Source organism: Ammospiza nelsoni, chromosome Z, assembly GCF_027579445.1.
Source record: "Ammospiza nelsoni isolate bAmmNel1 chromosome Z, bAmmNel1.pri, whole genome shotgun sequence".
Classification (NCBI taxonomy): domain Eukaryota; kingdom Metazoa; phylum Chordata; class Aves; order Passeriformes; family Passerellidae; genus Ammospiza; species Ammospiza nelsoni.
In genome coordinates this window covers 62,325,407-62,351,058 of record NC_080669.1, presented here as the reverse complement: position 1 = coordinate 62,351,058, position 25,652 = coordinate 62,325,407, and the positions used below count along the sequence as shown (strand labels likewise).

Here is a 25,652-nt window from a genome sequence, read left to right as displayed (position 1 = left end):
ACTACTCACTAGAGGTTTTTACTTGCTGGAAGAAAAAGAAATTAATAAGAAACTATCCACTAAGACTGTTATTTCCCTGTAGATTATGGAAGGGAAAACAAAAATCTCAATGTTGAAGAAATGAGGCTGAAAACAGGGATCATACACACTCAGTTTCTCTGGTGAACTGAGGTGGAATGGCTGTTCCACAGTAGAAAGACCAGCTACACATATGGAAGCAATATTTACTGGGATCTGCAGTCTATGTAAAGCTTTCAACTCAGTTGTCTAAAACTAAAACAGGAAAAAAAAAATAAAGCTGGAGCAGTAAAAACCTGTTAGGAGTGAAAGCTACAGGTACAAAAATAAGTTGATTAAATAAGATCTTTGTTGGGAGTATTAAAGACACAAGATAGTTGAAATTACATGGCTTGCACAGTGGAGTCAGGGAATCAGTTTGCCTAACCCACTGGGTTTTAACCTACTGGTGTTTTCACTTCCTTAGACCCATGTGATGTCTCCTGCATCTTGTGCCTGGAGCAGTCCTGATGCAGATCTCCTCACCTGCTTGCCTCCTGCTATCAGAGCACTCCTATTGCCATGCTGACAGAAACAGCTCACCCATGAAAAAGATGTAGGGGAAAGGAAGGTAGAAGAAAGAAGCCACTTGGCTAAATACTAGGATTATTTGGCCTGAGAAATTACAGTTTTAAATACCATTGGGCTACTGACACCAGCAGCATAGTATGACTTAAGAACTACACAGACCTCACTTTCCTTGGGTGATAAATATGACAGAGACAACAGTATTTCATCAAAGTAAGTAAGGAAATTGAGGTATTCCACAAAGAAAGGATTAATTATTTTTCTTCATATTTGGGGACAATTTATATCCTCCCCTTCTTGCCTCTCAGAATGCAGAAATAAATGTAATAGTGCATTTTGCTTTAAAAGTCAGCTGTAGTTCAGTGAACAGGCTGCCATGCTATTTCATGAGAGAAAAGAAGCTATGATTTAATGTCATTGTCACTAGCTAGATTCCTAGCTAATGTATCTGGGGATAGTTTAAGCCTGTGCTCACTATAAGGCATTTTTGTTATATACCATTTTCCCCTCTGTATTTTCACAGAGTATAGGTGAAAAAATAGCTGTCTTTCTTATACCTGCTGTGCATCATCGGCAAACCTCTCCATACTCACAGATGTAGAAATACTCCCGGCCTGGCCTGAACTCAAATCCCAGTGAGAAGGGCGTGAAGAGCTGGAACTTTTCCGAGAACTTCAATGGTCCATTTGGGGAATGCGGCCGATTACACTCCCACCTCTTGAACCCTTTGGAAGTGTGATCACAGGAGCTGTAGCCATCAAAGTTCACCATGTACAGAACATAGCGTTCGGTCTTATCTTCCGGCACTGAGTCTTCATAGTGAGGGCAGAACACATCCAGGTAGTCGTTGATGCAGACATCGATGTGGTAGTCGCCTCGCTGGAATCTGAAATCACAGGAAGAGTTCAAACATAAGCACAGTTATCTCACGATGACCTTGTTGTAGGGTGACATTCTCATATGAAAGTGCATCACTAACAGCACTTCATTTCACCCCAGCCATGCACATTCACTCTCAAAAATGACCCTTACAATTCACCAGAGCTATCAGAGACTTATTATGCTTATATATGATCATACAACCTTTTGGATAAAGGTTTTGCTCTTACAAAATAAGTCTGTTGCCATTACCCACCCAGTTATAGGCTATCTTTCTAGGGTTTATTGAAAAATAAACAAAGAAAGTGTCTGTCTTATTTGGCTGGTGTTTTTTTTAATTGAAGAAAGAAAAATGAAGCAGCAAAAAAGCCAAAACTGTACCAGCCTTCCCAAATCAGTGTCTATATAAACATCTGCATATGCATGCAAATAAATAACCCAAACATATCCTTTTCTCTGCATCACTCAGTAATCACTCCTGTACTGAAAGCTGATTTGACTGCAAGTACTTATAGTTACTGCAAGAACACAAATAGGTTACTTTTTCGTCATAATAAGCAATAGCTTGTCAAGATGCAAAGAAAAGTCTCCATTGTTTTTAAAGAGATTTGAAAAGCAGTGCTTCCCCTTTGCCAAAAGTACACATTGAAGATATTGCTCTGTTCAGATAAAAGGATTCTGGGATACAAACTATCAGCACTCAGCCTAATGTGACAGATCTGAATGAGTGCCAGCTGAGAAATGCAGTGCAAGGCACCAGCCCAGATGCATTTTATTATTGCTGTTATTATTACTGACGACTCCTTAGAGATGTGGGATTCTTGTTTGTTGGGGGCAGGGAGGATTTCCTTGTTTCTCCCCTGCATGTTTTACTTATGTTACTTTTCTAATGCCTCCTATGTATGTAGGAAGTATGGGGGCAAAGTCCCTGCCTTCATGGGAGCTTAAACCATGATAGATTTAACAATTCCATAAACCAGGTCTGTGCATTCATTAAACTCCCTGGGGCAGCTAAAGAAACCAACCACTGACCTACTCCACTTCAGGCTGACTGGGCTACTTGTAGCTTCTCTCTTTCACAGCAGCAGTTGTCAAGTGTACCACAGAGCAATAAAAAGGCCATGACAGATTTAACTATAATACTTCTTTTTAGCTGAGGGGCATATTTTAAACACCTGATGGGCTTGAAATCTGCCATCTGGATCCTTCTATCTAATTTCAGAGAAAAAGCAATGATTTGCTGGCCCTCCAAGGATAAATTCAGAGCAAACTACACCTTTTCATATCCCTACAATAATTTAACTTCAATAAAATAGCTTTTTAAAGGGGAAAAACTGAATACACATCAAGGCATGATAGATCTGTATAATTTCAGCCAGTGCACAGCATCACAGTTCCACTCTATAACATGGAAAAGCCTTTTAGAACCACAGTTCTTCCAGGAGAATTTACATTTAGCAAAACTGTTGGTAAAGATACATATTTTTGTACCCCAGTGCTTCCAAAACCTGTCACCTGAACAGATAATGTCTTAACACTTTTGCAAAAATGTATTGTGTTCAAATTGACATCTGTTCTCTGAATCAGTTAACAGTATGCTTTTCTTACTGGTAATGAAGAAGAGTGTAAGATACAACTAGAAAAGACACATTCAGGCAAGAATATCTCTATTTTTTCAATTACAGTTTTAGCAAGTAAAAATTGATACATACTTATATACAAGTGTGTTTGTGTGCGGACAGAATTCTTGTTTGTCTGTTTTACCATGTAAGTGATAAACTATTTCGTTTTCTCAAGGTTACCTCTTTTATCAGCCTGCCTTCACCATAATGCCCAATTACAGTTCTGTAACACAAACTATATGCTTCCAGATTTATAGTTATGTAATACATTCAAGATCACACTGACCCTCTCTACCATTAGACTTTTACAACACAAATAACCTTATGTGAACTGCTTTTCCACATTATTTTAAAAGTCAATGGAGAGCAATAGGAACTTCTGTTGTTCTGATGTTCAATTCATCCAGTGTCTTTAGTACATTGTAATGAGATGGATCACACTTCCAGAAGCAGCTAATTCTCTCCTTTAACCAAAAGCAGAGTCTGGAGAGACACTTCCCAGACAGTGTCTGTACTGTAAATAGCTGAATTTGAAGGGAAGAATCCAACTGCACAGCCCATGATAATGAGGATTATAAGAACAAGGAGACATACAATGTGACATAAATGTGTGATCACACCTTAATTCCAATTTAGCAGTGAAATCAAACTTGTAATCTGCACCAGTGAGATGATGCAAAAAAAGCAAAATCAAACCTCATCTGTCTCCCTTTTGGCAAAGTTTCCCTCTGTATTCTTGCAAAATAAACAAAACCACAATGTAACCATCCTCTTTGATCACTGGTATTTTAGTAGATTCCATCTTCTTTCTTTTTTCCTAAGTGTTTAAACAGTTGAGGGTCTCCATTCATTCCAGCACACCCCAGACTCTGAAGTGCTCCCTGCAAAGCAGATCTGAGGATGAAGCACACAACCAAGTCCTTTTCATCCCAGTGTCTTTTCCTCCCGTTCCCCTGATCTCACAACAATTTCTTTAGTCAGTCATCCACCATAAGTAGGTAGTGTTTACATTCACAAGTGGAGAAAGTGAAGGAGATTGTGAATATTTTAAGCAATCTAAACTGGGCTCAATCCAATGTTGTTGGCACGGGAGTGAACCTCCTCCAGGGAAAATACATACCAAGGTATTTTATCAAGCAGCTCTGAGTGAAGTCTCTTTACTCCAGGTTATTAACCAACTATGAATCAGAGAGCAGGCATTTATTTCCTGTCTTGCAATATCCTAAAGAAGTCAGTAATCAAAAACTCAGCAGGCATGTAAAGAGATGTAGAACTAATTTTATGTTTCCAAAGAGACTACAACATCTCCAACTTTTCTGTAAGAGTGAACTGAGACCATTCCTCTTTCTCGAGCTACAAGCAGCATGTTGTATTTACCTCCACAAAGAGAAATGGTAAAGTCTTCTAATCAGAACAGAAAATGAAGGGATGGCCATGAGTAACTCACAAAAAAATTCATCAGCTTAGTCCTCAAAGCTATTAAAGAAAACACTTCACAAACACACTTCCAAGAATTTAACACCCCATTTGAGTGGAAAACACTCAAATTTACACACAAGAGGCTGAAAACCTCTTATTAATAGTGTAATGCCAGATATTACAGTGAAACAGAAGTTCCATTTCAAATAAAAGACTGATCAACATTTACCCATCTACATACACTGAGGAGTGAAACACCTAAAGGGAAGATGGAGTCCCTTAACAGACATTTGCAGATATGACAAGAATAGCAGATGTCCTGTACCTTTTTCCAGTCCCATTCCAAACAGAAAACTTGCTATTATGTTACTGCTATACTTTCTCTTTTCCCAGTTAGGTCTTCATCCTGTTCTCGCAGGTCCTCACCCAGCCTCCCACACCTTTTGGAACCATGTGGTTTACAGGAACTTTAATATAGGAAGAAACCCACTGTATCTAGATTTTGCAAAACAGAGCATGGTGTTGTGGAAGAAACCAACCAAAAAGGCTTCTCCAAAAATCTGACCGAATTGACACACCTTTTTGCAAATAATGTCATTTGTCTCCATGCACTCCAGCTTACACACAGCAAAACACTGCTATTCCTCAAACATAGTTAACGTTTGGTTTTTGTCAGGTGACATTCAAACAGTGTCTTGGAAGTTGCATACTATAAAGCCAGCTATTAGGCAGTAGCATTATAAAAGCCATCTTGAAGAGAGAGACAGATAGTTAAGTAGTTTCTACACCTAAATATTTCCATAACCAACAAACATCAGCTTCCTACACAAAACTTGAACACTGCTTCCAGCAAAGCCTGTTACAGGAATATTTCTGTGCTAAAGTGCCACTCATGAAATATCCAGGTATTCAGGATGCAGAAAGAAAACTTCATGGTTATGTTAACCACAGAAAAATAAAACTAGCAAAACATTTTGTAAATAAGTAGTATTCTGCCTCCTGTATTCTGTTTATCAATTTACAAAGGGAAAGCACATGGTCTGTGTGCATGCTTCTCTTCATAATTTTAAGTTCTGAAGCCTAAGTGACTCATCTTGAACTTAATGTCTTTGCTGATCATTGGAGAAAAGTTACAATTTATTGAAACAGATATTTAAAACACAATAACAATTTTGTTTGCTTTCTCTCTTTCTTTCTTTCTTTGAATAAACACTACAAAAATCCAGTTTAAGAACAGCACAAATAACACTAATTGTTCATTTAGACAGATAAAAAATTCCAATAGCTCTGCTCGTTACTTCCACTACAAATCCTATTAGTTATATTCTATTGCTCTTCCTGTAAAATTGACACACCAGATGCTCTACTTCAAGATAAGTGTAGTGGAAAATTTGCCTTTTACTGTGTCAACCTTTCTTTATTCAGAATCTGTTCTGTCAAATGTATGAAGCAAGGCTTCACTGTGAACCAGAAAATACTCCAAATAACTGCTCTGACAATAAATTATGAAATTCTGGTCTTCAGTCGGGTATTGGAAATGATCAGATTCAAATGATCCCTATTCTGACACCTGGAGCCTACACAGCCTGTTAACACCAACATACAGAGGACACTGCCACTGTCAAATGCCTTGCCCCTGTCACCTTTTTCTCGCATGATAACCTGAAATGTAAAACAACATCAACAAAATTCACCCAACTGATTTATTCTTGGTGTAAATACAAACTACAGTTACCCACAATTATTCAGAACAGCACAGCAAAACACTACTTGTTCCATTTCCTAAGGAAAAAAGATTTCTGTGAGCAGCACGCACATACTGCTACAAATGCTAGTCACTCAACTCCTTCTTTTTTACTTTCATGGAGGCTAAGCCACTTTTTAATTAAATTTAATGGAGACAGTGAGGTTCCAGAGAGAAGGCCATTCGTAAAAATACCATGAAAAAAGCAAGCCAAGTGAGAAGATTCTATGGGTGTCCAAACGAAGGCTGAATCTCCAGTAAGTTTAATGTTATTAGACTACAGAAACACCACTTACAAATACTCTATGCACAGGAAGAATGTGAACTGGAAAAATATAGAAACAGATTGAAAATTTTTTATCAACTGGTTATGAAACTATTTGCTTAAATGATTATTAACAGAGATGAGTATTGGTAGTTATTTGTACACACAATACCAAAACCCAAACATTTGCTGGAAAATGTTAACATCATTTAAAAGGACAACATTTTAGTTGCTCTCAGAATGTCTTGATTCACCGTTCCATGGCACTGAGCTTGCCCATAGCTTTTGTCTGTGTTTAGATGGAAAGTGTAGTGCATTAGGACTATTCCAAGCTCTCCTCGCATGCTGTGACTGGAACATAGCAGCATAATTTATGCCTTGTTATTCTTTTACACTCTTCAAGCCCCCTCATTTCAACCAACTTAACAGCTTTAAGTGTGAAGGGGGAAATCTTGTGGTTGTTAATTATCTGAGGGGTTGTGGGATTACATGTACCATTTTACTGCAGATAATTTTAAAGATGCTATTTCTGTGCTATGGAAAAATAACTTCTTTAATGCATTTCTGCTCTTTTTACTGGCTTTTGTCACAACATTTCATAAACTCTGTTCCCATAGCTCTGCTGACATCAACAACGATTCTGATGCACAAACAAGGAAGCAATCAAAGAGCTATTTTAATTTTAGTCTATTCAAACCAAAAGAAAATTCAACATTTTCCAGATGCTAAGAGAAATGTTTGCTAACAGTAGCAAGCCATTGACATTTTAGATCTCTAGCAGGATATTGCTACCCTGAGCAAGCAAACAAAAAAACCCTCTAATATAAAGAAGCAGTCCATGACCTTTCAGTCCTCAGGTTACCATTTCACAAGTTAAAACAAGTTCAAGACACCATGAAAAAACACTATGTAGGACACAAAATCAAGGCTACTGTTCAATAAAACAGTTTTCAAAATTATTCCTAGAAAAGACTGCAAGCTAAATACACAATGCAGAAAGAAACTTATTCTCTTGTCATTAAGTCCTCTATTCAATTAGCATTTATTGGAGTAATTAAATACTGAGAAAGGATGCCAGGCTAATTGTTAGATTATGATAATTACACAGCTTTGCTGTGCTACAGCTGATCAAAATAAGATGTGGTCACATGCACTCGGCTAAAGCTTCTCTGCAATCATCAGGCTTCCATGGGAAATTTATTACTATAATAAGGCCACTTATTACTAGTTCATTATCAATCAGGCAGAGAAACTTATTATTTGTACCCTTCCTTCTTCTCTCCCACCCACTCTGCCGGAACAAGACTCTCAAAAGGTTGCGCCCTGGTCTCTGCCTTCGTCTGGCTCCCTTCCATCATAATTACACAGCTGAGGAGAATCAGGCTCCCGCTCTTGAAAGGGTTCATCAGACTTCAGATCACTGTTTCACAACCGGCTGTGAGCATCTATCACATTTCTTAAAAGAGGCAGGTGATCTCTCTGCATTTCACTTCACAGACATCTGGGGGAGATCAACCTTCCCCTTTTATTCTTGCTATGTTCCTCCCATCTGGGAGATTTTCCACATTACCTGGGTGTGTTCAAAAGCAAAAATCAGAAAGAAAGAAGCTGCATTAAGATGAACTTCACGAGAAAAAGTATCAGGTTTATGTGGCTTGTCCCCCTGCAGAATCTCCTGCCTTTACCCCCTCTTTACCGGCCACCAGTACAAGAGAGACATTGTGCCTTCCTGATGTAAGGCTAGGGGTTTTTTTTGTTAAAGAACAGGGTTCTCATCAGCTACCATTGTACCTGGTACTTCATGCTGCCTATTTAATAGAGATAAACAACTGATTTACTATAGGGACTAGAAAATGGGAAAAAACATGAAACAAAACTGTCTAACCTAGCATTCAGGTTTTTAAACAAAACAACCTGTTAAGCACTAACTCAGAAGAGTCACAGAATATTCAGAACCAAAAAAATACAAAAAAACCCCTAAATTCATGAAAATTATTTTTATTCTGTGCTGATTAAAAAACTAGACCTTTTGAAATGTCAAAAGCACCTACTTCTACATCAGCAATTGATCTGGAAACTTCCTGGATAAGCCAGGCTTACAACACTGGTAAAATAACTGATCAAAGTTCACTTTCTTGAACTTCATTTCTCACATATTATTGAAGTCCACGGATATGCTGCAGGTGACCACTTATGAACTTTTAATTCTCTTTATTTCCAGAACCAAGAAACCTCCTTAAAAACACTATGATAAAAGTCTTTATCAAACAGTATGATATACGTCTGGATTAAAAAAAAACAAATCAAGCTATTCTTTTTTTCTCTTTAATAAGGCCTGATTGTTGAAAACTTCCTAAAGTGCCTTGGCTGAAACATGTTGTTTGCAAAACGAAGAAAGCCTACATCTAAGAGTCTTTTATTAGAATTGTGGCAAAAAAAGAATGCAAAACACTGGAGGAAAGGAGTACATTTTACTGAGAAAGGGAAATGTTCTATTTAAAATGTAAAAGTTCTTTGAATTATATATCTTGTGTTAGTTCCATTAACCCGACAGACCTGAAATATCTTTTTTCTGGTTCTACTGATTAACAGAAATTTCACTTGCATCATAATGCAATTAGTTTAAAGAAGAGACACATATTTTATTTATTTTCATGATTTACAGGCTCTTTAAGAAATTAATTCTACAGAAACATGTTTATTCCACTTATAATTAATAATTGCCCCTTATGCTCATAACTATGTTTGTAGAGTTGGGTCCTGTATTGACTTTTTATACCTAGCACTGTAGAAAGATATATGTTCAGTGATAAGCAGACATTAAAAAATAGAAACTAATTGCTCTTCCATGAGAAGGTATGAGGAAGAGAATTAACAAATCAACATTTATTTCCCATCTGCAAATCTGAGTACTCCAGAGATTCTCAAGTACTGCAGCAGTCTCACCCACTTCACATCATTCTGTATCTCCTAAACGAAGAGCTGGACATTCTTCATGCAGTTTATTAAAACTGTTTTCTCAGACTCTGCTTTTGTAAAATTCCATCAATGCTGGCACACATGACTTTCACCTGGTCTCTATGAATTTCTCTTTTGCTGCAACTTGTGAAGAACTCATTGCATCTGGGGGGCAACAGCAGTCATGTTGTTCGTGATAAGGGTTATAATGGGGTGCAACATGTCACAGCACTGCTCTCAATGAGGTCAAGCTCTCGTTTCCCAGCTGTCCCTCCTCTGATAGCTTTAAACCCCCTGTGTACGGTCTCTACCTGACTATTTATTTTCCACTGCTGTGGGCATTTAACTTGCAAAGATGGATGAAGAGAGAAGGGAGGCAAAGGTAAAAGAGCTACTGTTCTGTCAAAGGCATCACTCAGACGTACAGGACAAATTTCAGTGCTGAAGCCTAGTAACATTGGCTGCAAGGTACCACACCCAACAAGATATTAAAAGCAGCCCAAGATTTTTGTTTGGAGCCTCTAACCACATTTTATCCAATCCAAAATACCTGGCTTAAAGCCAGTCTCTTTGTTAAATAGGTTTATGGACACAAGCTCATTACTTGTGTTTGCATTAGTACTACTCTGGAGTTCACCAGCAACATTTATCCCACTTTATCTGAGGTAGAATGAGGAGATCTGGTAATTACTGCTCACGTATTTTTAAATGTGGTCATCAATATCCTGCACACATGACTCTACATTTGTCTGCTTTAAGCACTAACAACATACAAGATGTCAGCTTCATCTTTTATTCCACGATTTTGCTTGAAAATACAAAACCTATCTCAGCCACTCCTTGCCTATACCAGAAACATCGTGGTTTGCTGATTCATTTGTTCGCATACCTTTCTTAAAAAAGCAAACAAGGTTTATCTGTGCTCTCCTGTGCTGACACATACTCTACTATCGGTCACATTTGGGAGAAAACAACATTTTTAGAGTTTAAAATTTTTTTTAAAAAGGGGAAAAAAAAGAAAAGAAAACCCCCACAGATAGGAATACTACCAAAGTGTCTGAACTGGACTCTAGCAACATGTGTTGGCCATGTGTCTAACCCAGAAGACAGAGTCTATCAGCCTTGATGGAATGTGATTCTGTGAGTGGTATTCGCTAACCCTGCCTGAGGCATGTGCTGACATCTGTTAATGGATATGGAGAACAGTGCCCTATCTGCAGAAAGGTCTTGCTTCTCACACTCACAAAATGAAAGAAAAGAACGTTTGCCCAACAAGCATGTTGACCTGTACACTGAATAATTGAGATAAACGGCAGTCAGCTTCCACAAGGACTGCAAGTACTGCAAGTCAGCTTCATGAATTGTCCTTCTCACTAATATATAAAAAGCAGAGTCATGGTTAACTTTTATAAACTGAAATCTCCATCTCTTTCATACTGCCAGGGGAAAAAAACTGCAGCAATTTCTGCCAGTCAATATATATAGGTATCATTTGAGAAGAAACATACATTTTGATAAAACTGCTTGTCTATTGCACATACCCACACTTGCTGTACTACAGAAAGTAGTACATGCTTTTCTCTGACATTAAGTTATAGCTGTTTATTATTAATCTTGCAATCTGTAAACAAAATTAATTTTAAAATATTTTGTGATCAAATTAGATTTTGGTGACTCAGACACCCTAATAATTTGCAACTTATAAAATCTACTATTTAGTTTCCCAATATGCAAGAGTGTAAAATGAAACTAACCCCTGAAATATTCCAGAGTATTCTTATATTTAATAAACTGTGTATATTTTAAAAAGCTCTGGTCATCATCCCCACCCTTCAGCTAAAGTGAATGAATCCAGATATAATATAAAATAGCATGAGCAAGATATAGAGGAGAAAAAATCCCCTGAAACATCACAGATCTCCACAAACAAACCCAGAACATATGATATTTTAGTATGAAACCACAGCTTGCTATTAACATGAATAAACTATCCAATCAAACACATTAACAAAAGTAATTTGAATTTATTGACATAAAACCCAAGTTAGAATAGCTAATGAATACATAAAATTATTAGCAAACAATTTGCTATCCAGAAAGTGGGCTCCAATCAATGAAGTTTTTTTTTGCTGTATAATTGTCTTGTGTCTATTTAAGAGACCCATAGGGAAAGTATATTCTTTCCTGACATGGAAACAACATTTTAGAGGAAGTTCTATAGAGAAATATAGTAATTTAACCTTGTTCCTTTTACCCTTCCATATTAGTCTCTCTCAAATGCTGAGCAAACTAGCAAAGGAAGAACTGGAGATGCAAATGAAAGACTGCAGGATCACCAAGTAGCACAACTATTATTAACAGTAGAACTTTTTCTTTTCCTTCTTATAATTTCTTCTAAAGACAGTACAGGGACTACAGAATTCTCCATCAGGCTTACTCTTGCTACATACTGTCTCTGAATAAAAAGACTTAAAAAAATTTTTCACCCAGAGATACTTATCTTTGTACATCATATGGACAAGATAGGTCCTGATCTAAATCAGTTTCTCTGCTTACAAATATGATCTGAAAAGCTTTGTACTGTACAATGCCACCTGGTCTTTAAAAAAACTCAAGAGATTGCAAAGATTATGATCTAATGTAAAACAATTTTTTTTTAACTAAATAAGACAGACAAACCATGGAATTCAACACAGACTATATTATTCCTCCCATCCCTTTTCAAATTATGAAGCTCCCACGGTTCCTAATATAGAGTTTTGGATTCTCATTCCTTCAAGAGTGAAAGAAACAGTATTTCAATATGTATAAGTAAAGACTGAATTGATAAAATGTGCAAAACCCGCTCATTTACTTTTTTATGTGTGTAAGTTACTGACACAGAAGAAAAAAAAATTCACTAGTCTCAGATACATTTCAGAGAGGTAAAACTGACGCTATTTTCTTAATTTTCCTGTTGCATATTTCTCAAAACTGTTTCCAAATTAATCAAATTAATTCCAATCTTCAACCTGTAGTGAAATCACCTCATTCACAACTGAATTATGATCTTGTCTGCCTGAAACATTGTAACTATTTTTCAAATCACAGACAGGATTAGGATGAAAAGCAGAGTATCACAGAAAAATTATATTTTCTTTTGCTGCACACCGCTTCTTCATCCTGTTTGTTATAAAGGCACCAGGAGGCAGATGTGAAGAGAGGAATCCACAGGTATGGCAAAACCCATTCCTGTCTACTGGGAAGCCTTTACTTCTTCATTATATGTTAAAAAATTAATTACTGTGCACACAAACTATTTCTTCCTTTCATTCTTACTCTAAAATACTGGTTCAGCATTAAAGAAAAAAAACTGAAGAATCAACTGTTCATAGTGCAATCTGATACTTGGGGCACAAAGACATAATAGAATAGAATTTAGACCACTTGTGTGGGCAAAATTGCAGTTAGAGCACATCAATGGGAAAAGCTAGAGAGCAGTCATGCTGGCCCAAAGAACCTCACATCTAGACCAACAAAGTTCTCCCAACACTGGCCAACAGAAAATATAAAATATAAAATATAAAATATAAAATATAAAATATAAAATATAAAATATAAAATATAAAATATAAAATATAAAATATAAAATATAAAATATAAAATATAAATAAATCGTATGTCCTTAGCATAGTCTCACAATAGTAATCTTTTGCATAGTCAGAGGTTTGGGCTCTTCTTGCTTAACAAGAATGATGGAATTTTTTCATCAGTTGGTCTGAGTATCTTGAACATCAGTAAACTACAGTCAGTGAATACTTGAGTGCTACAGCTTGGCTGCCAAACAGAAAAATGTCTGCTCTTGTGCATTTCTTGGCCTGAGACAATTTCCACCAGACATTCAAATCATACCATAATTCTAAAGTAAAAAAGTAAACTATAATCTGCGATAGTGCACTGTTGAAGAGCAATTGGTAATCATTACTCAAATGCTCAACATTTGAACATTTTCACCTTTGCTACCTGCAACAGTCAGAGGCAAGAGTTTTCCTCTTGAACTCCTCAAAGATAAGATTCCTTTTTGAAGAGAAATTTAATCATTAGAGAAAGTACGAATCTTATTTTCTGTTACTCCAAACCATCCAGATCATTATTTTAATCAAAATAAACAGCTTATGTAAAAGAATATGTTAAAACCTCTGTTCAAATGCATCTCAGCAGGTCTCCAGGGAGTCTTCCATATTAAAAAAACTCCTAGACAATGAAGTAATTTTCTACTGTCTGCAATATAGTAAGTAAAGTGCAAAGTAGCTAAAGATTGACTGAAACTGAATTCAGACCTCAAGATTTGTCCTTTCTTCTTGTACCTTCTGACTCACTATAAAAGAGCGACTGAAAAATCATGTACCACATTTCAAAGACATCTTAGACTTTCACATTGTCCAACTTGTCCTGTGCTTTTAAGGATGCGCACCTCATAATCCATTTCTTTAGGAAAGAATTCCTCTTTTGTTCAAACTTTCTCTTTAAGAGTGCTCTATTTAAGGTTCCTGAGAGGTTATCTATGCCCAAAGATGTATTACATGAATGTTTACTGTGAAGCAAACATAACCCAACTTGGTTTCCACCTGCTTTCTTCACCACATGGCAAGAACCATATGTAGAGAACCCCAATTCCTTCCCTCAAAAAAATCTTCTAAATCATGTCTTCCATGCTCCCAGGAGCCAAAGGCAATTGAAACTTGCAAACAACATGCTGCAGATGGCGGTCATTTGCTTTTGTTTCCAAACTTTTCTCTTCATAGGTTAAGTGGGGGAAAAAAATCATAATGCTTTGTACATTAAAGATGTCAAATTAAATAAAAATCATTATTTTAAATACAGGCTAGAGAAGTTTTAATTTATTAAGACTCTAGCTTAAGTATAACAATGCATCTCTCTGCATTAGATTTTCTATCAAAGAAACAAAGCAGCCTGAACCTTTGAAATCCTTTTAAATAAGGTTAACTGTTCCTTGAACTACAAAAATAAATAAGCCAACAAAAAAATTACTGCCTTTTGGTAAACTTCTATACTGATTTTGATGAGTTGTTGAAACAAGTTGTTTAGCTGGTTTTTTTTGCCATTTCATTTGAGTCCTTTTGCCTTTGTTTATAAATGAGTTCTGCTAATTATCAAGCAATCTGAGCTTTTTACTGCATTTTCCCCCTTATTCACATCTTGGCATTTTTTAACTCTGGCATTTGAATGCCGTTAAATATATGCTAAGAGGTCTTTTGTTAGGTTACAGAATGGTCTGAGTAACAACACATTAAAATTTATTCTTCATTTAAATCGTGGCCATGACTGATGCAAAAAATACATCCTGACACAGTAACTACAAAGTTCCTAAAAGGTTACAGACGTGACTATTAAGGCCCTCTATTGTAATAAGCTGCACTGTTCACGAGAGCAATTAAGCTGATGCTTTAGAATTAAGCACACACAAAGCCAAAGGACTTAGGTAAATGGTTAAATACTTTCCTGAAATGAGGCCTAACTGTACAGAAGGCACTCAACTAAGCAGTGTATCTGCATGGACTAAATGTAAGATTGTTCATTATTGTGCTGATGTCAGAGGAAAACTACCCCAGCCAAAGAAGAATGTGTGAACACAGCATTTTGTGATATGAAACATGATAATGAAGAACTTCATACTGAGAATTATTTATTACCAATATTATTACAGTAATTCCTCTTATGCCTTTCCATTAATTACTCTATCTCCGGGAAACTGAGCTACAGATAACTTAGTGGTCAATACTTGACTCTTAATCCACAGAGGGAAAGGGTTAAAAAGCTTTTACTTTAATGAGTGGGCACCTTTTATAGCACAAAAAAAAATTCTTACTGGGATTAACATTTTAAATATGGTTCTTTGGCCCATTAGAAGGTCATGACATTACCAGCACTATCTCTACACTAAGCAAGATAACAAATGACCTGAGACTTTATCAATACACTATCATTGATCTTTACCACTAATCTGAATATAGCTGGCAGCACATAATTCCTGTGTGTTTAAACATTAAAGCTTAATTCACTTCAGCCATGTAATTTTCTCGCTTTTATACGCTGAGATGACGCCCTTGATTAAATACTCAGACAGCAAAGGACTAAAAACACTACTGGCTCCATTGGTTAGTATCAGCTGTGTATGCTCGTGCTGTGAAGAAGCACAGTCTGTTCAAATGAGGGTGCTGGTAACACATGGGGTACAGAATATCCTCTCTTGTTAATGCACTACAAATGGGTAAATTTGTGAAAAGGCTAATTGAAACCTGTTCTTCCTTTTGAAATCAATTATTTTAAACTTCTCAACCTGAAACACAGAGATCATTTTCCAGTGCAGCACAGCAGAGATGACTTCTTAATATGTTGGGGTTGATTGGCTAAACATTGTTTTCTCAATTCCACAGTCTTAAAATTAGATTTTTTTAAAAAATCTGATTTACATAGTTATTTAAATTCTTCAAAATGTAAAATTCAAGGGTCTTCATTCTGCTAACAGTGAAAAAACTGCCACTGTTTCCAAAATTTTATTAAATTGAAGTCTTAGCAATTTCACTTAGCCACAAAACAGCCACTTAGTAATCTGAGGCCTTCCATCAACAAGTATAGAAAAAATCATCTTGACAAGAATAATTTACTTTTAAAAATAGATTAAATATGGTGCAAACCTCTCAGACTGTTCAATAATGAATGCTTATATTCATTAATAATGGAAAGAATCTGTCTTCTGAAATAAAAAAAAACTTAAACTTTTTTGTTACTCCATACTATTTTTTTATGCTACAGAAATATTAAGAAATTTACATTAATAGTAATAATTTAGATATCAAGTAGACCACTTGGACAGACAAACTCCAACTAAGCAGAACAGCTGATGCTGTGATTACATAGCTGACTGTTTAAATGGAAATGCAGAATTAGGTACACATTCACAACACATGCATGGTTATACCAAAATAATGTCTACAATTTCATGGTACACACTAGGAACTAAAATTATATTTATTGCCTAGGCTGATAAGCTTTCTCTTTTGAACAAGAGTTCTTGTCTTCCCGAATCAGAGTAATATAAATAAGCATGAACACAACCTAGCACTTCAATAGAAGAAAAGAGAGTCTTAATGACAACAGGTGGAGCAAAACAGGTATTACTCAAATACTTGTTGATAGGATTCAAGAGTGCTCAAGGCCATCTGATGCTTAGGGCCACAGGAGAAATCAGCAGAGACCTAACCTAGCTAATTGTCTGCCTTGATTGTGATGGTTCTGATTAGAAGAATAATCAGCTCTCAGCAGCCCTTAGGCAAAAATGCCAACTGAGGGTTTTTTTTCCTGTCTGATGGTGGTGCACTGCAGAATGAAAGCCAGATCACATCATTAAACCACTCTTCCAAATATTAAAGAGTTTCCTATATGAACAAAACCAATAATTCCTGTTGTAATTAGCTTGAACATTCTCCCCCTGTCATGTTGAGACTGCATTCATACAGGCTAAAAAAATGCTGACCTCCAGTTTTTCTTGGATATGGAGAAGCAGTCACACTTAATGACTGAAAAAGAAGAGCTATATCACTTCAGCAGTCCTGGACCATCAAAAGGATATTTAAGGCTTAATTAAATTATTAAGAGTTGGCTTATATGACACAAAAAATATTTTGAATTCTTTTTTACTGTTGTTTGAGTGATTCTATCTAAATATGTCCATCCATAATAAAACACCTACTTTCCTTTCTTTAACTTCATCATCTCTATCATTTTTTTCAGTACATGATTTACATTCCCAATCATCAGGAAAACTTAAAGCCAGATATATTAAAAATAGATTTTGTACTATATTTTCTCAATACTGCTCTCTTCTGTATTATGGGACTTTTGCTTTCTGACTACAATAATCTTACCCTTCCATTAGTTGCTGCTGTAAAAAAATGCGAGTATTCATTTGAATGCAAAGTAATATGTATTGACAATTATATTCTCAATACAGATGCACATTTTGCCACTATTTTTGCACCCTGGTACATTAGCTAATTTAATAAACTCTAAAACAGTTAAGCATATCACACACAAAGAGCTTAAAAGCAAAAGAACAAAGGATCTCAAAACAGCTTTTCATAATGATTTAGCTATAACACACACAGAAGGAAAGCCTTAAAAGCAGCTTTCAGTGTTTCAGTTATGCAAGAAGATCTAGGCATCCCTCCATAGAGCTGACTGAAAAAGTGGATCAAAAGCATGTCTGAAAAACAATTATCTACAATGTGATACTGGCCATTTCATAAGGGAAAGCAAAGTCTGAAACAACTGATCTTTCATGTCCTCCTTTTAAGAATGTCCACACTAATAAAATGAAATACCTCATTGACAATAAGTCATAAATGTCTGAATAGCAAAAAAAATTAAAATCAATAGTCACTAAGTACATTTGACACCTGAAGGTAATTACATATATGGGAATCCTGACAGGAGTGATTTCTCCTCTTCCCATTTTGAGCTATCTGTCTTCTGGAACGTTCACTGAAAGAATGTATCAAACTGTCTATTAAAAGGACAACCAAAATATGCAATAAACACATCCATATTTTAGCCTCTGACCCTTGAAAGCCAGCACATTTTTCACATTCTTCTAGTCAGGATAAACAAGAATCATCTAGCTGTGTGTATCTCTGCCCAGACCTGTTCACATGGCTCGCGGGTCTGGTCCAGGGGGAGATGTGCAGAACCCTCACATTTGCAGCTGTCAAGAGTGTGGCCCGAAATCATTTAACCAAAGAAGGAATGAGTAAATGTGTGAAAGAGTTTACTGCAGGCACAGTTTATAGATCCTGGATGTGTCAGGAGACCATATGCCTTTGCCAAATAGAAATTTTCTTGAAATGGCAACTGTCCCCAGCTCTCAAAATTCTGTGCAAGCACCAAAAGAGAAAAAAGGGTATTTTCTCCCAGTCCAAACTCCCTCCAGCTATCTCTCCTCAACATTGTAGTTGGGACTCAAAGTATTCTAGAAACAAAAACTTTTTCAGATGACTCAGTGTGAGCTGCTCATTTCATCAGGACTTCTAATGAACTGTAAAACCATAATTTTGGTCCAATTAACACTGGCATTCCAGCTCCCTTAATATATGACAACCCTGACTTACTGAAGCAGAACCTCTGGTCTTGACTCTTCAGTGTCTAAGTTCCACCTGCATGATTTTGTTTTGCTAGCAGGATTTTCAGTCCATTTTTAATGCATATATACATACATGCACCTCCTACACCTTACCTTGGGGTAAACAAATATATATTTATATATATATTACTCCAAGCAGTCTTCTGATATGAAATCCAGTAAACCACTCAACCATACTGTAATTAGAACTAATAGATAATTGAATAAAGTTTTGATTGCATTACTTTTTTCACTTAATTACCCTGTTGATGCCTGCTGGCTTACATTGATATGACTGATAGCAGAAGTCAAGGGCATTGCCTGTGCTCCTACAAAACCTGGTCACTGTCAGAATGTGAGCCAGCCTTGGAGAGCCAGACTGTGCTCCTCTGTTTACCACCTCGATCCCAGTCTCCAGAGAGGTACTAGTTACGCAAAACTGTTTGTAACCCTCTCCTCAACTCCAAAAATTGGTTTCTGGGCTAAAGGCTTTCTCCTGCCCCCAAAAGCAGTGTGCAGTATTAGGAGTGCACAGCAACACCACAAACGGCAGAAGAGCAAGCTGCTCTCAGAACTGCAATATGGCCAGGCAAGGTTTGCCTGAACAAGTAGAGCATGAGGCTGCACTACTTTCAAGGTTTGTAGTACTCAATGTCTGTTTCAGCCGAAAGACACATCCCAGACCTTTCAGTACCCATTAAGACTGCAGAAAATTTAAACATCCTCTTGGTACAAACAGTAAAAGTCTCAGTGTAAACAAATGTTCCTATGAGCTTAACCAAACCACTGATGACCCATAAGTAGTCTCATACAAGGGTCAATGCAGAAGAGTTTCCTTACTCACTGACTTATTACAGCTTCAGGAAACAACTTGGGTTTTTGCACTCTAAATCCCGCTTGTCAGTAAGGCTAAGATTTACATCACCAATAAATGTTCAGCAGAGGTGATTTGGATTGAGCTGGCTGGGTTACATCCAGTATCTACAAAACTCTCACATTTTTGTTTACAGCCTGCCTGATGGATTTTGCAGATCAACATCAAACATATTCCCTGACAGTAGAATAACTGTGCTGCGTTCTTCACTATTTGCAGTGAAGAGCTGTAAGATACAACGTTCCTAATCTTAGGATAGAGGCAATAGCTCTACACTCTTGTCTGTTTTGGGCTAAAGCTGTGACAAATCAAGGCTGTTATTTTCCATCCAGATAACATTCTCCAGAGCAGGGCTCTTTTGACTTAAACACAGCAGGAGAGGTAAGCAACAGCAGACAACTTTAAAGGCTTCACCCATCTAACTTACCAACTGGAAAAGTGAAAAGAAGCCTTTCATCACACCTACAGACTGTCAGCAGGACCTTGAATACCCAGAGGATTGCACACCACAGCCACTTAGTACCTGACTAGGTATTATTCGGAGTTAGACCCATCAGGTGATGAGCACCAAGTGTCACAGTACAATGGCGGCATTGCTACCACATGGGCTCTCTGCTTTCTCTTAAAAAAGCCCTAATTTCTGCACAATGCTGTCATAAAGAAGCTCATCAAGGCATTTTAGTTACTGGAAAAGAAGAATGCATTAATATGCATTGACTATCCACCTTCCTTGTCTGATATGACCGACAACAAAAAGGCAGGTAGACAGCCTCCAGGAGGGAAGGCAAAGCCCCAAGTGGTAGAGAAACACACAAATACAGTCCAGCGTTGGCTACATAACAAACTTCCTATATGCAGTCCTACCTTGGATTTTCTCTGGTAAAAACAGCAGTATATAACTGCTGTGGGAAAATAACCACAGATGACTGAGCCATTTGAACACTATGAGGACACATAAATATCCAATTAGGAAGATGAGAGGAGCAGTACAGCCAACTTTCAGATTTATCTATTTCTACAATTTCAACATTCAGTTTTGTTTTCTGCAATGCAGTTTGAACAGCTGCACAGACAGGAGACTTGCCAACATCAGGAGTAGTTTCTGCCACCTGAACTTTACCCAAATCTCTTCATACAGTCAGAAGACAGAGGCTCTCACATAAGACCATTTCCTTGCTGAAGCAGTCACCACAGGCATCAGCTGGGAAGAGCTAGCTGTAGTCTGTAGGACAAATAAATGTGTAAGCACTATTGCTGTGCAGCTAACTTTTGGTTTTGAACATGAGAGGCATTTAATTATTTTAATTAGTATTTTCTAAAATTTAGATTTCCTTTTTATATGCTGAAATAACTGTTTCACCTTCTGCAATTGTTGTCCCTAAAACTATTCAATGAACTGAACACGAATTTATGGATATCTTTAGTTCACCTGAATCTAAGTTTTAATTATGATTTTCATGCAAACAAAAACAGCTGAAAAATAGAACTCTGTGAAGCAATTTGATTTTCTGCCTCTCAATAAAGACTAAACAGACATTTCAGGAGCAAACATAATACAAGTCAGCTCCTTTCACAAGAGGCAGTAGTCCCCTCATTCAAATGGAGAATGAGTGAGAATATGAGAAACAACAAACTAGTGTTTGGGATGCATATTAGTGTGTGAACACAATACATAAAAGGAGAAATGAGAAGATGGAACATAAGATTATGTTAACAAAGGACTAGAACTTGCTGTCACAGAGATCAGTTTCAGCTAGGCAAGGGTTCAGAGGTCAAAAGGAGTCCAAAGCATCCTCCCCCTCCTCTTTCTCCACACTGTGTTTCACACCAGAAGTGATTCCTGGGGCTTACCTCTGCCCCAGCTGCCTTCCTGCCTCACAGCTAGGGACCGCTCCAGGGAGCAGCAGCCCTCTCTTCCATGTCCCTCTTCCATTCCCTCCATATTCCCGACTGTGGCTTTAGCCCAGTGTCTGGGATCCAGCTGGCAGAACGGCACTGCTTGGTGGGCAGGATGAATGACGGGGAATCCTTGCTGCCTCCCTGCTCACTGTATCAGCTCTCAAGGACATGCTTGCCAAATGCATGTCACCAGGCATACGCAGCACCTGGCAGCTCTCACCAGAAACCTGGCTGGAAGACTTTAGTCCCCCTTTAAACTATTTTATTACTATAACTTTATTTTGTTTTTAATAACAGCATAATGTTTTGTTTAGGCACTTTACAGACCTACTGCCACCCTGTAAAGTCTCAAGTGTGCACAGTGATGAAATGCCTCAGGGAGCTAGTTTGCAGTACATGAGGTAACATCAGCTTTGTAATTTAATTCCCAGTGCATTTCACACATTTGGGAATTAGAAATAAAATCAAACTAAGTTTCAGAGAGTAAGTTTCATCAGATTGTGAAGGGAAAAACAAAAAAGAAGGGACAGCGAAGTCCGTGCCAGAGAATAAATGCATCAGAGGTGGGTAACAACTGTCAGTGCAGGAATATACTGGTATTTGCCCTGGTATAAAAGTGGATACATTTATACTATCAGCTGCCAAAGGCCAATGAGTGCACCTGTGTACATTACAAGGCAAGCAAATTCTGATGTCCTTTTCTGAGTGATTTCATATCCTGATCTTTTAAGTTGCCATCTTAGTTCCAATTTGTGGATAAAATATTCCAGGGACCATTTAGGAAACAGAGCTGGACATTAAGAATGCGAAATTACCACAGAGCATGCATTCCCCAATTCCTAAACACATGTAATACACCAGCAAGATATTCTAGATTTCTTCTTCTCCATATTTACTAGACTTGTAACAACATACTGTTCCTTCACTCACGCTATAAACTGCACCTCAGCACCACAAGGAATACAATAGAGCTCGAGGTCTGGCATGACTGGCTTGCCAAGTCAGTGTAACAGAATTACATCCAATAAGCAATTACAGCTTGGTGTGGCCATTTTCTGCCAATCGGTCAAGACAGGGATCTTTCCCTACCCTCACTTAACTTTTTGCCTGTTACAAAGCAAAAGGAGTGATTTATAAAGAACTCAGAACTCAGATTTATAAAGAAAGCAAAAGTGCTTTTTGACTTAGCACTTGCTTTGTACATATTGATGAGACAAGGAAAAACCTGAAACTGGATCAAAGAAGGCCCCCCCAACAAAGAAGTTGTGGACTCCATCCATTTTTTGCCATGCCGTCTACTACTGCAAGCTGACTATTTTTGCTCATAAGAGTATACAAACTATCCCTAAGTGCAAAATGGATACAGCACAAATAGATTTTGTAACACCACATAGATGCGTTGTATGAATAATGAGGTTCAGCTGCAGCCTGACACACAGAAAGCATATCAGCATAACTGATTTTTTGAAAAGGTGACTGAGTATGATATAATTCAGCAAAGGAAAAATACAAGAGAACATCTACCCTTGATATAATATTCCCTTGCATTTTTAATACACTATTTGCTGGGGAAAACAGTAATTGAAGTCACATTGAATCATATTCTCCCTACAATTAACTCTGATCACATAAAATGAAAAACTGGGACCTTCTTGCCCATGTAGTCTTTATCAGCTAAGTCCAACTACTTATAAAAAGAGATAGTTTGTTGGTACAAAACACTCCAGAAAAAGCAGCATATCCACCTGAATATCCTCAGCTTTTAAAATTCCAGTTATCTAGATTCTCCACAGCTATTTGGAAACTCAGAGAAGTCAGACAAGTCATCACTCAAAATGAAAATGGTAAGAAATTGTATAATTCTGAACAATTCACAGCCTGTGAACAATTCATTCTCAGTCAGGAATGTAGTCTTTATACATAGTCATGGGTAGTATTTTCCTCTGACTAGCCATTCAAGCTGGTCAATAAAATTGGGTGACTACTGTCATCCCTGAATTACCTAGGGTAAGAGGCAAGCAAATGCTATGGGTAATAGAAAAGTCTGTATAACGTACCATGGATATTTTACTTCAATATATTCACTGGGTTCATAAAGCTAGATACTCATTAGCACAGTTTTGTCAGCTCTACATTAGCCTCAGAGGCACTCAGCAGACACTACACCAACCTGTCAGGTCTCAGACACATTAAATAAACTTGAAGGCAGGACAAGTGTCTTTTCCCTAGCTTTTAGCCCCTTGGTAGCTCATGGGGTTTAAGCACTGCCTTACTACCTTCTCCATTCCAGAAGAACATGGCCCCTGGTGGCTCAGGTCCCTAGCAGCCTCCCTGCCCGGCAGCCCGGCACAGATCTCCCACAACTGCGCGCAGCTCACGGTCTGGCACTGGTAACTGAGCTGACTGTGACCCCCTGGCTTCAACACCAGGAGATCTGCTCTCCCCTTCACCCCCTGCACCTCCCAGAGCTTCCCGGGAAGGAGGGGACGCCCCAGCCCCAGATGCTTGTGGCCATGTCTGCATCTGGGCAGCCCCACATTGACCCCTTGCTCATCACACAGTTGAAAGGTGTAGTGACAATACAATCCAGGCTGCCTTCTTAGGCAGCAGACAACAGTAACAATCGATTTGAAGCACACCAGACGTTAAACAAGTACAGCAATAAGCCGATTAACTGATTTAATCAAGCTGATTTTTAAAAAAAGTCAATTATCTAATACAAGCAATACCTTTAAATAACCATCTAACTTATTTAATGGCTCCTGCAATATTGTAAAATAGAAAATTAAACTGATCTCTGAATTTCTCACTAAATAGTTAGAGGTTTGATAAAAGCTTAGAAATTGAGAAGGAACTTTCTGCTTCAGATGACACAAGTTCCATTGTCCTACAGGCTGTAACTTCTTGATCAACTACTTCCTGCAATATTTCCTTTTCAAAACATTCTATTTTATGTTTGCCTTAATATACTTTGGGTATATCAGGTGATCAATGAAACTACAGTAATGGTACTTCATGCTGAAGATCTTAACTGCATGTAGTTATTTGACAAGACAAAGACAGAAGCATTTAAGAGTCACATAATAAGCTTTTGGCTGAAGCATCTAGTCTTGCATTAAAGAATCTATCAAATAAAGAGAAAACAAAACATCTGCTCCACTGACAAGTTGGTGTTAGTACTGTAAATTGAACTGCAAACTCTGTTCCAAGTATGCCACCCACACGGCTGTATAAGAAACAATTTAATACACAAAGTCTGAACCTGTTTCCATTAATATCACTGGGAATTTTATCACTATCTTAAACTAGATTTCACAAAATGTCTTGCTTCGTGCCTGCAGATTTAGAAATAAAATAATTTTTTTTAAATCATCACCAGAGTAGCTAGGCTTTCAGTTGTGATTCTTCTGATGAGTCTCTCATGTGCTTTAAAAAGCTCTCTTCTTTTTCCAGGTTCAGATTAGTCTCTGCTCACCTTACTTCTGTTTACAACAGAAAACTTCTGTTTCTACTATGACAACATCAAGAAAAGGAAAACAGAAAACCAATATAACATAAGAAATTCATTCAAAACAGCTGGATACTAACACTCTGCCTGAAAAAAGCACAGTTTTCTTAAATAAATATGAGGAAGTATTAACATTGAATTGTTTCCCTTAAGGAATGGTCCCCTATCTGTCTATTTGAGACATAATGTTGCTTTTAACTGTATGACCTTTCTCTGAACAATCCCAAAAGCCTCTTCCCAGCCAAAAATTTCAGAAATGGATAGAATACCTCTTAAATCACTATGTGGCAAGGAAATAGATTAAGCTAAGAATATGTTTTCTAAAAAAGCATTCAGAAATATAATCACTAGGGCTTAACACTACAGACACAGTAAAAATGTAATATTGATATAATTCAGAACTGTAACCAACGGAATTACTAGATTTAGATAATATGGCTGAGAAAACTCCTACCAGAATTCATCTACAAGTGATATAGGTGGATAGGTTGAATATATGCTTTACACACAACAGCTGAATATATGCTTTACATAGTTTTATATAAATTCACAAACCTCTCCCCATCCCATTTTTTCCCTTCTTTTGAGGATGGGGAGGGAAGCAACATGGAGAGAAAAAGGGTTAGAGGCTCTAATCTGAAAATGCTACAATTGTACTGAACTCACGATCTGTTTTAAAGGTATAAAGGTGCAGTTATTAAACTATATATCTGGGAATGAA

General features: G+C 37.3%; 1 protein-coding gene across 1 annotated transcript in view; it reads right to left on the bottom strand.

Moving 5' to 3' along the window:
* Positions 1–25,652, bottom strand: part of EFNA5 (ephrin A5) — a 202,299-nt gene that overhangs the window by 33,752 nt on the left and 142,895 nt on the right. The window contains exon 2 of the mRNA XM_059492821.1: positions 1,179–1,471. Coding sequence (XP_059348804.1) covers positions 1,179–1,471 — 293 coding nt within the window. The remainder of the gene's footprint in view (positions 1–1,178; positions 1,472–25,652) is intronic.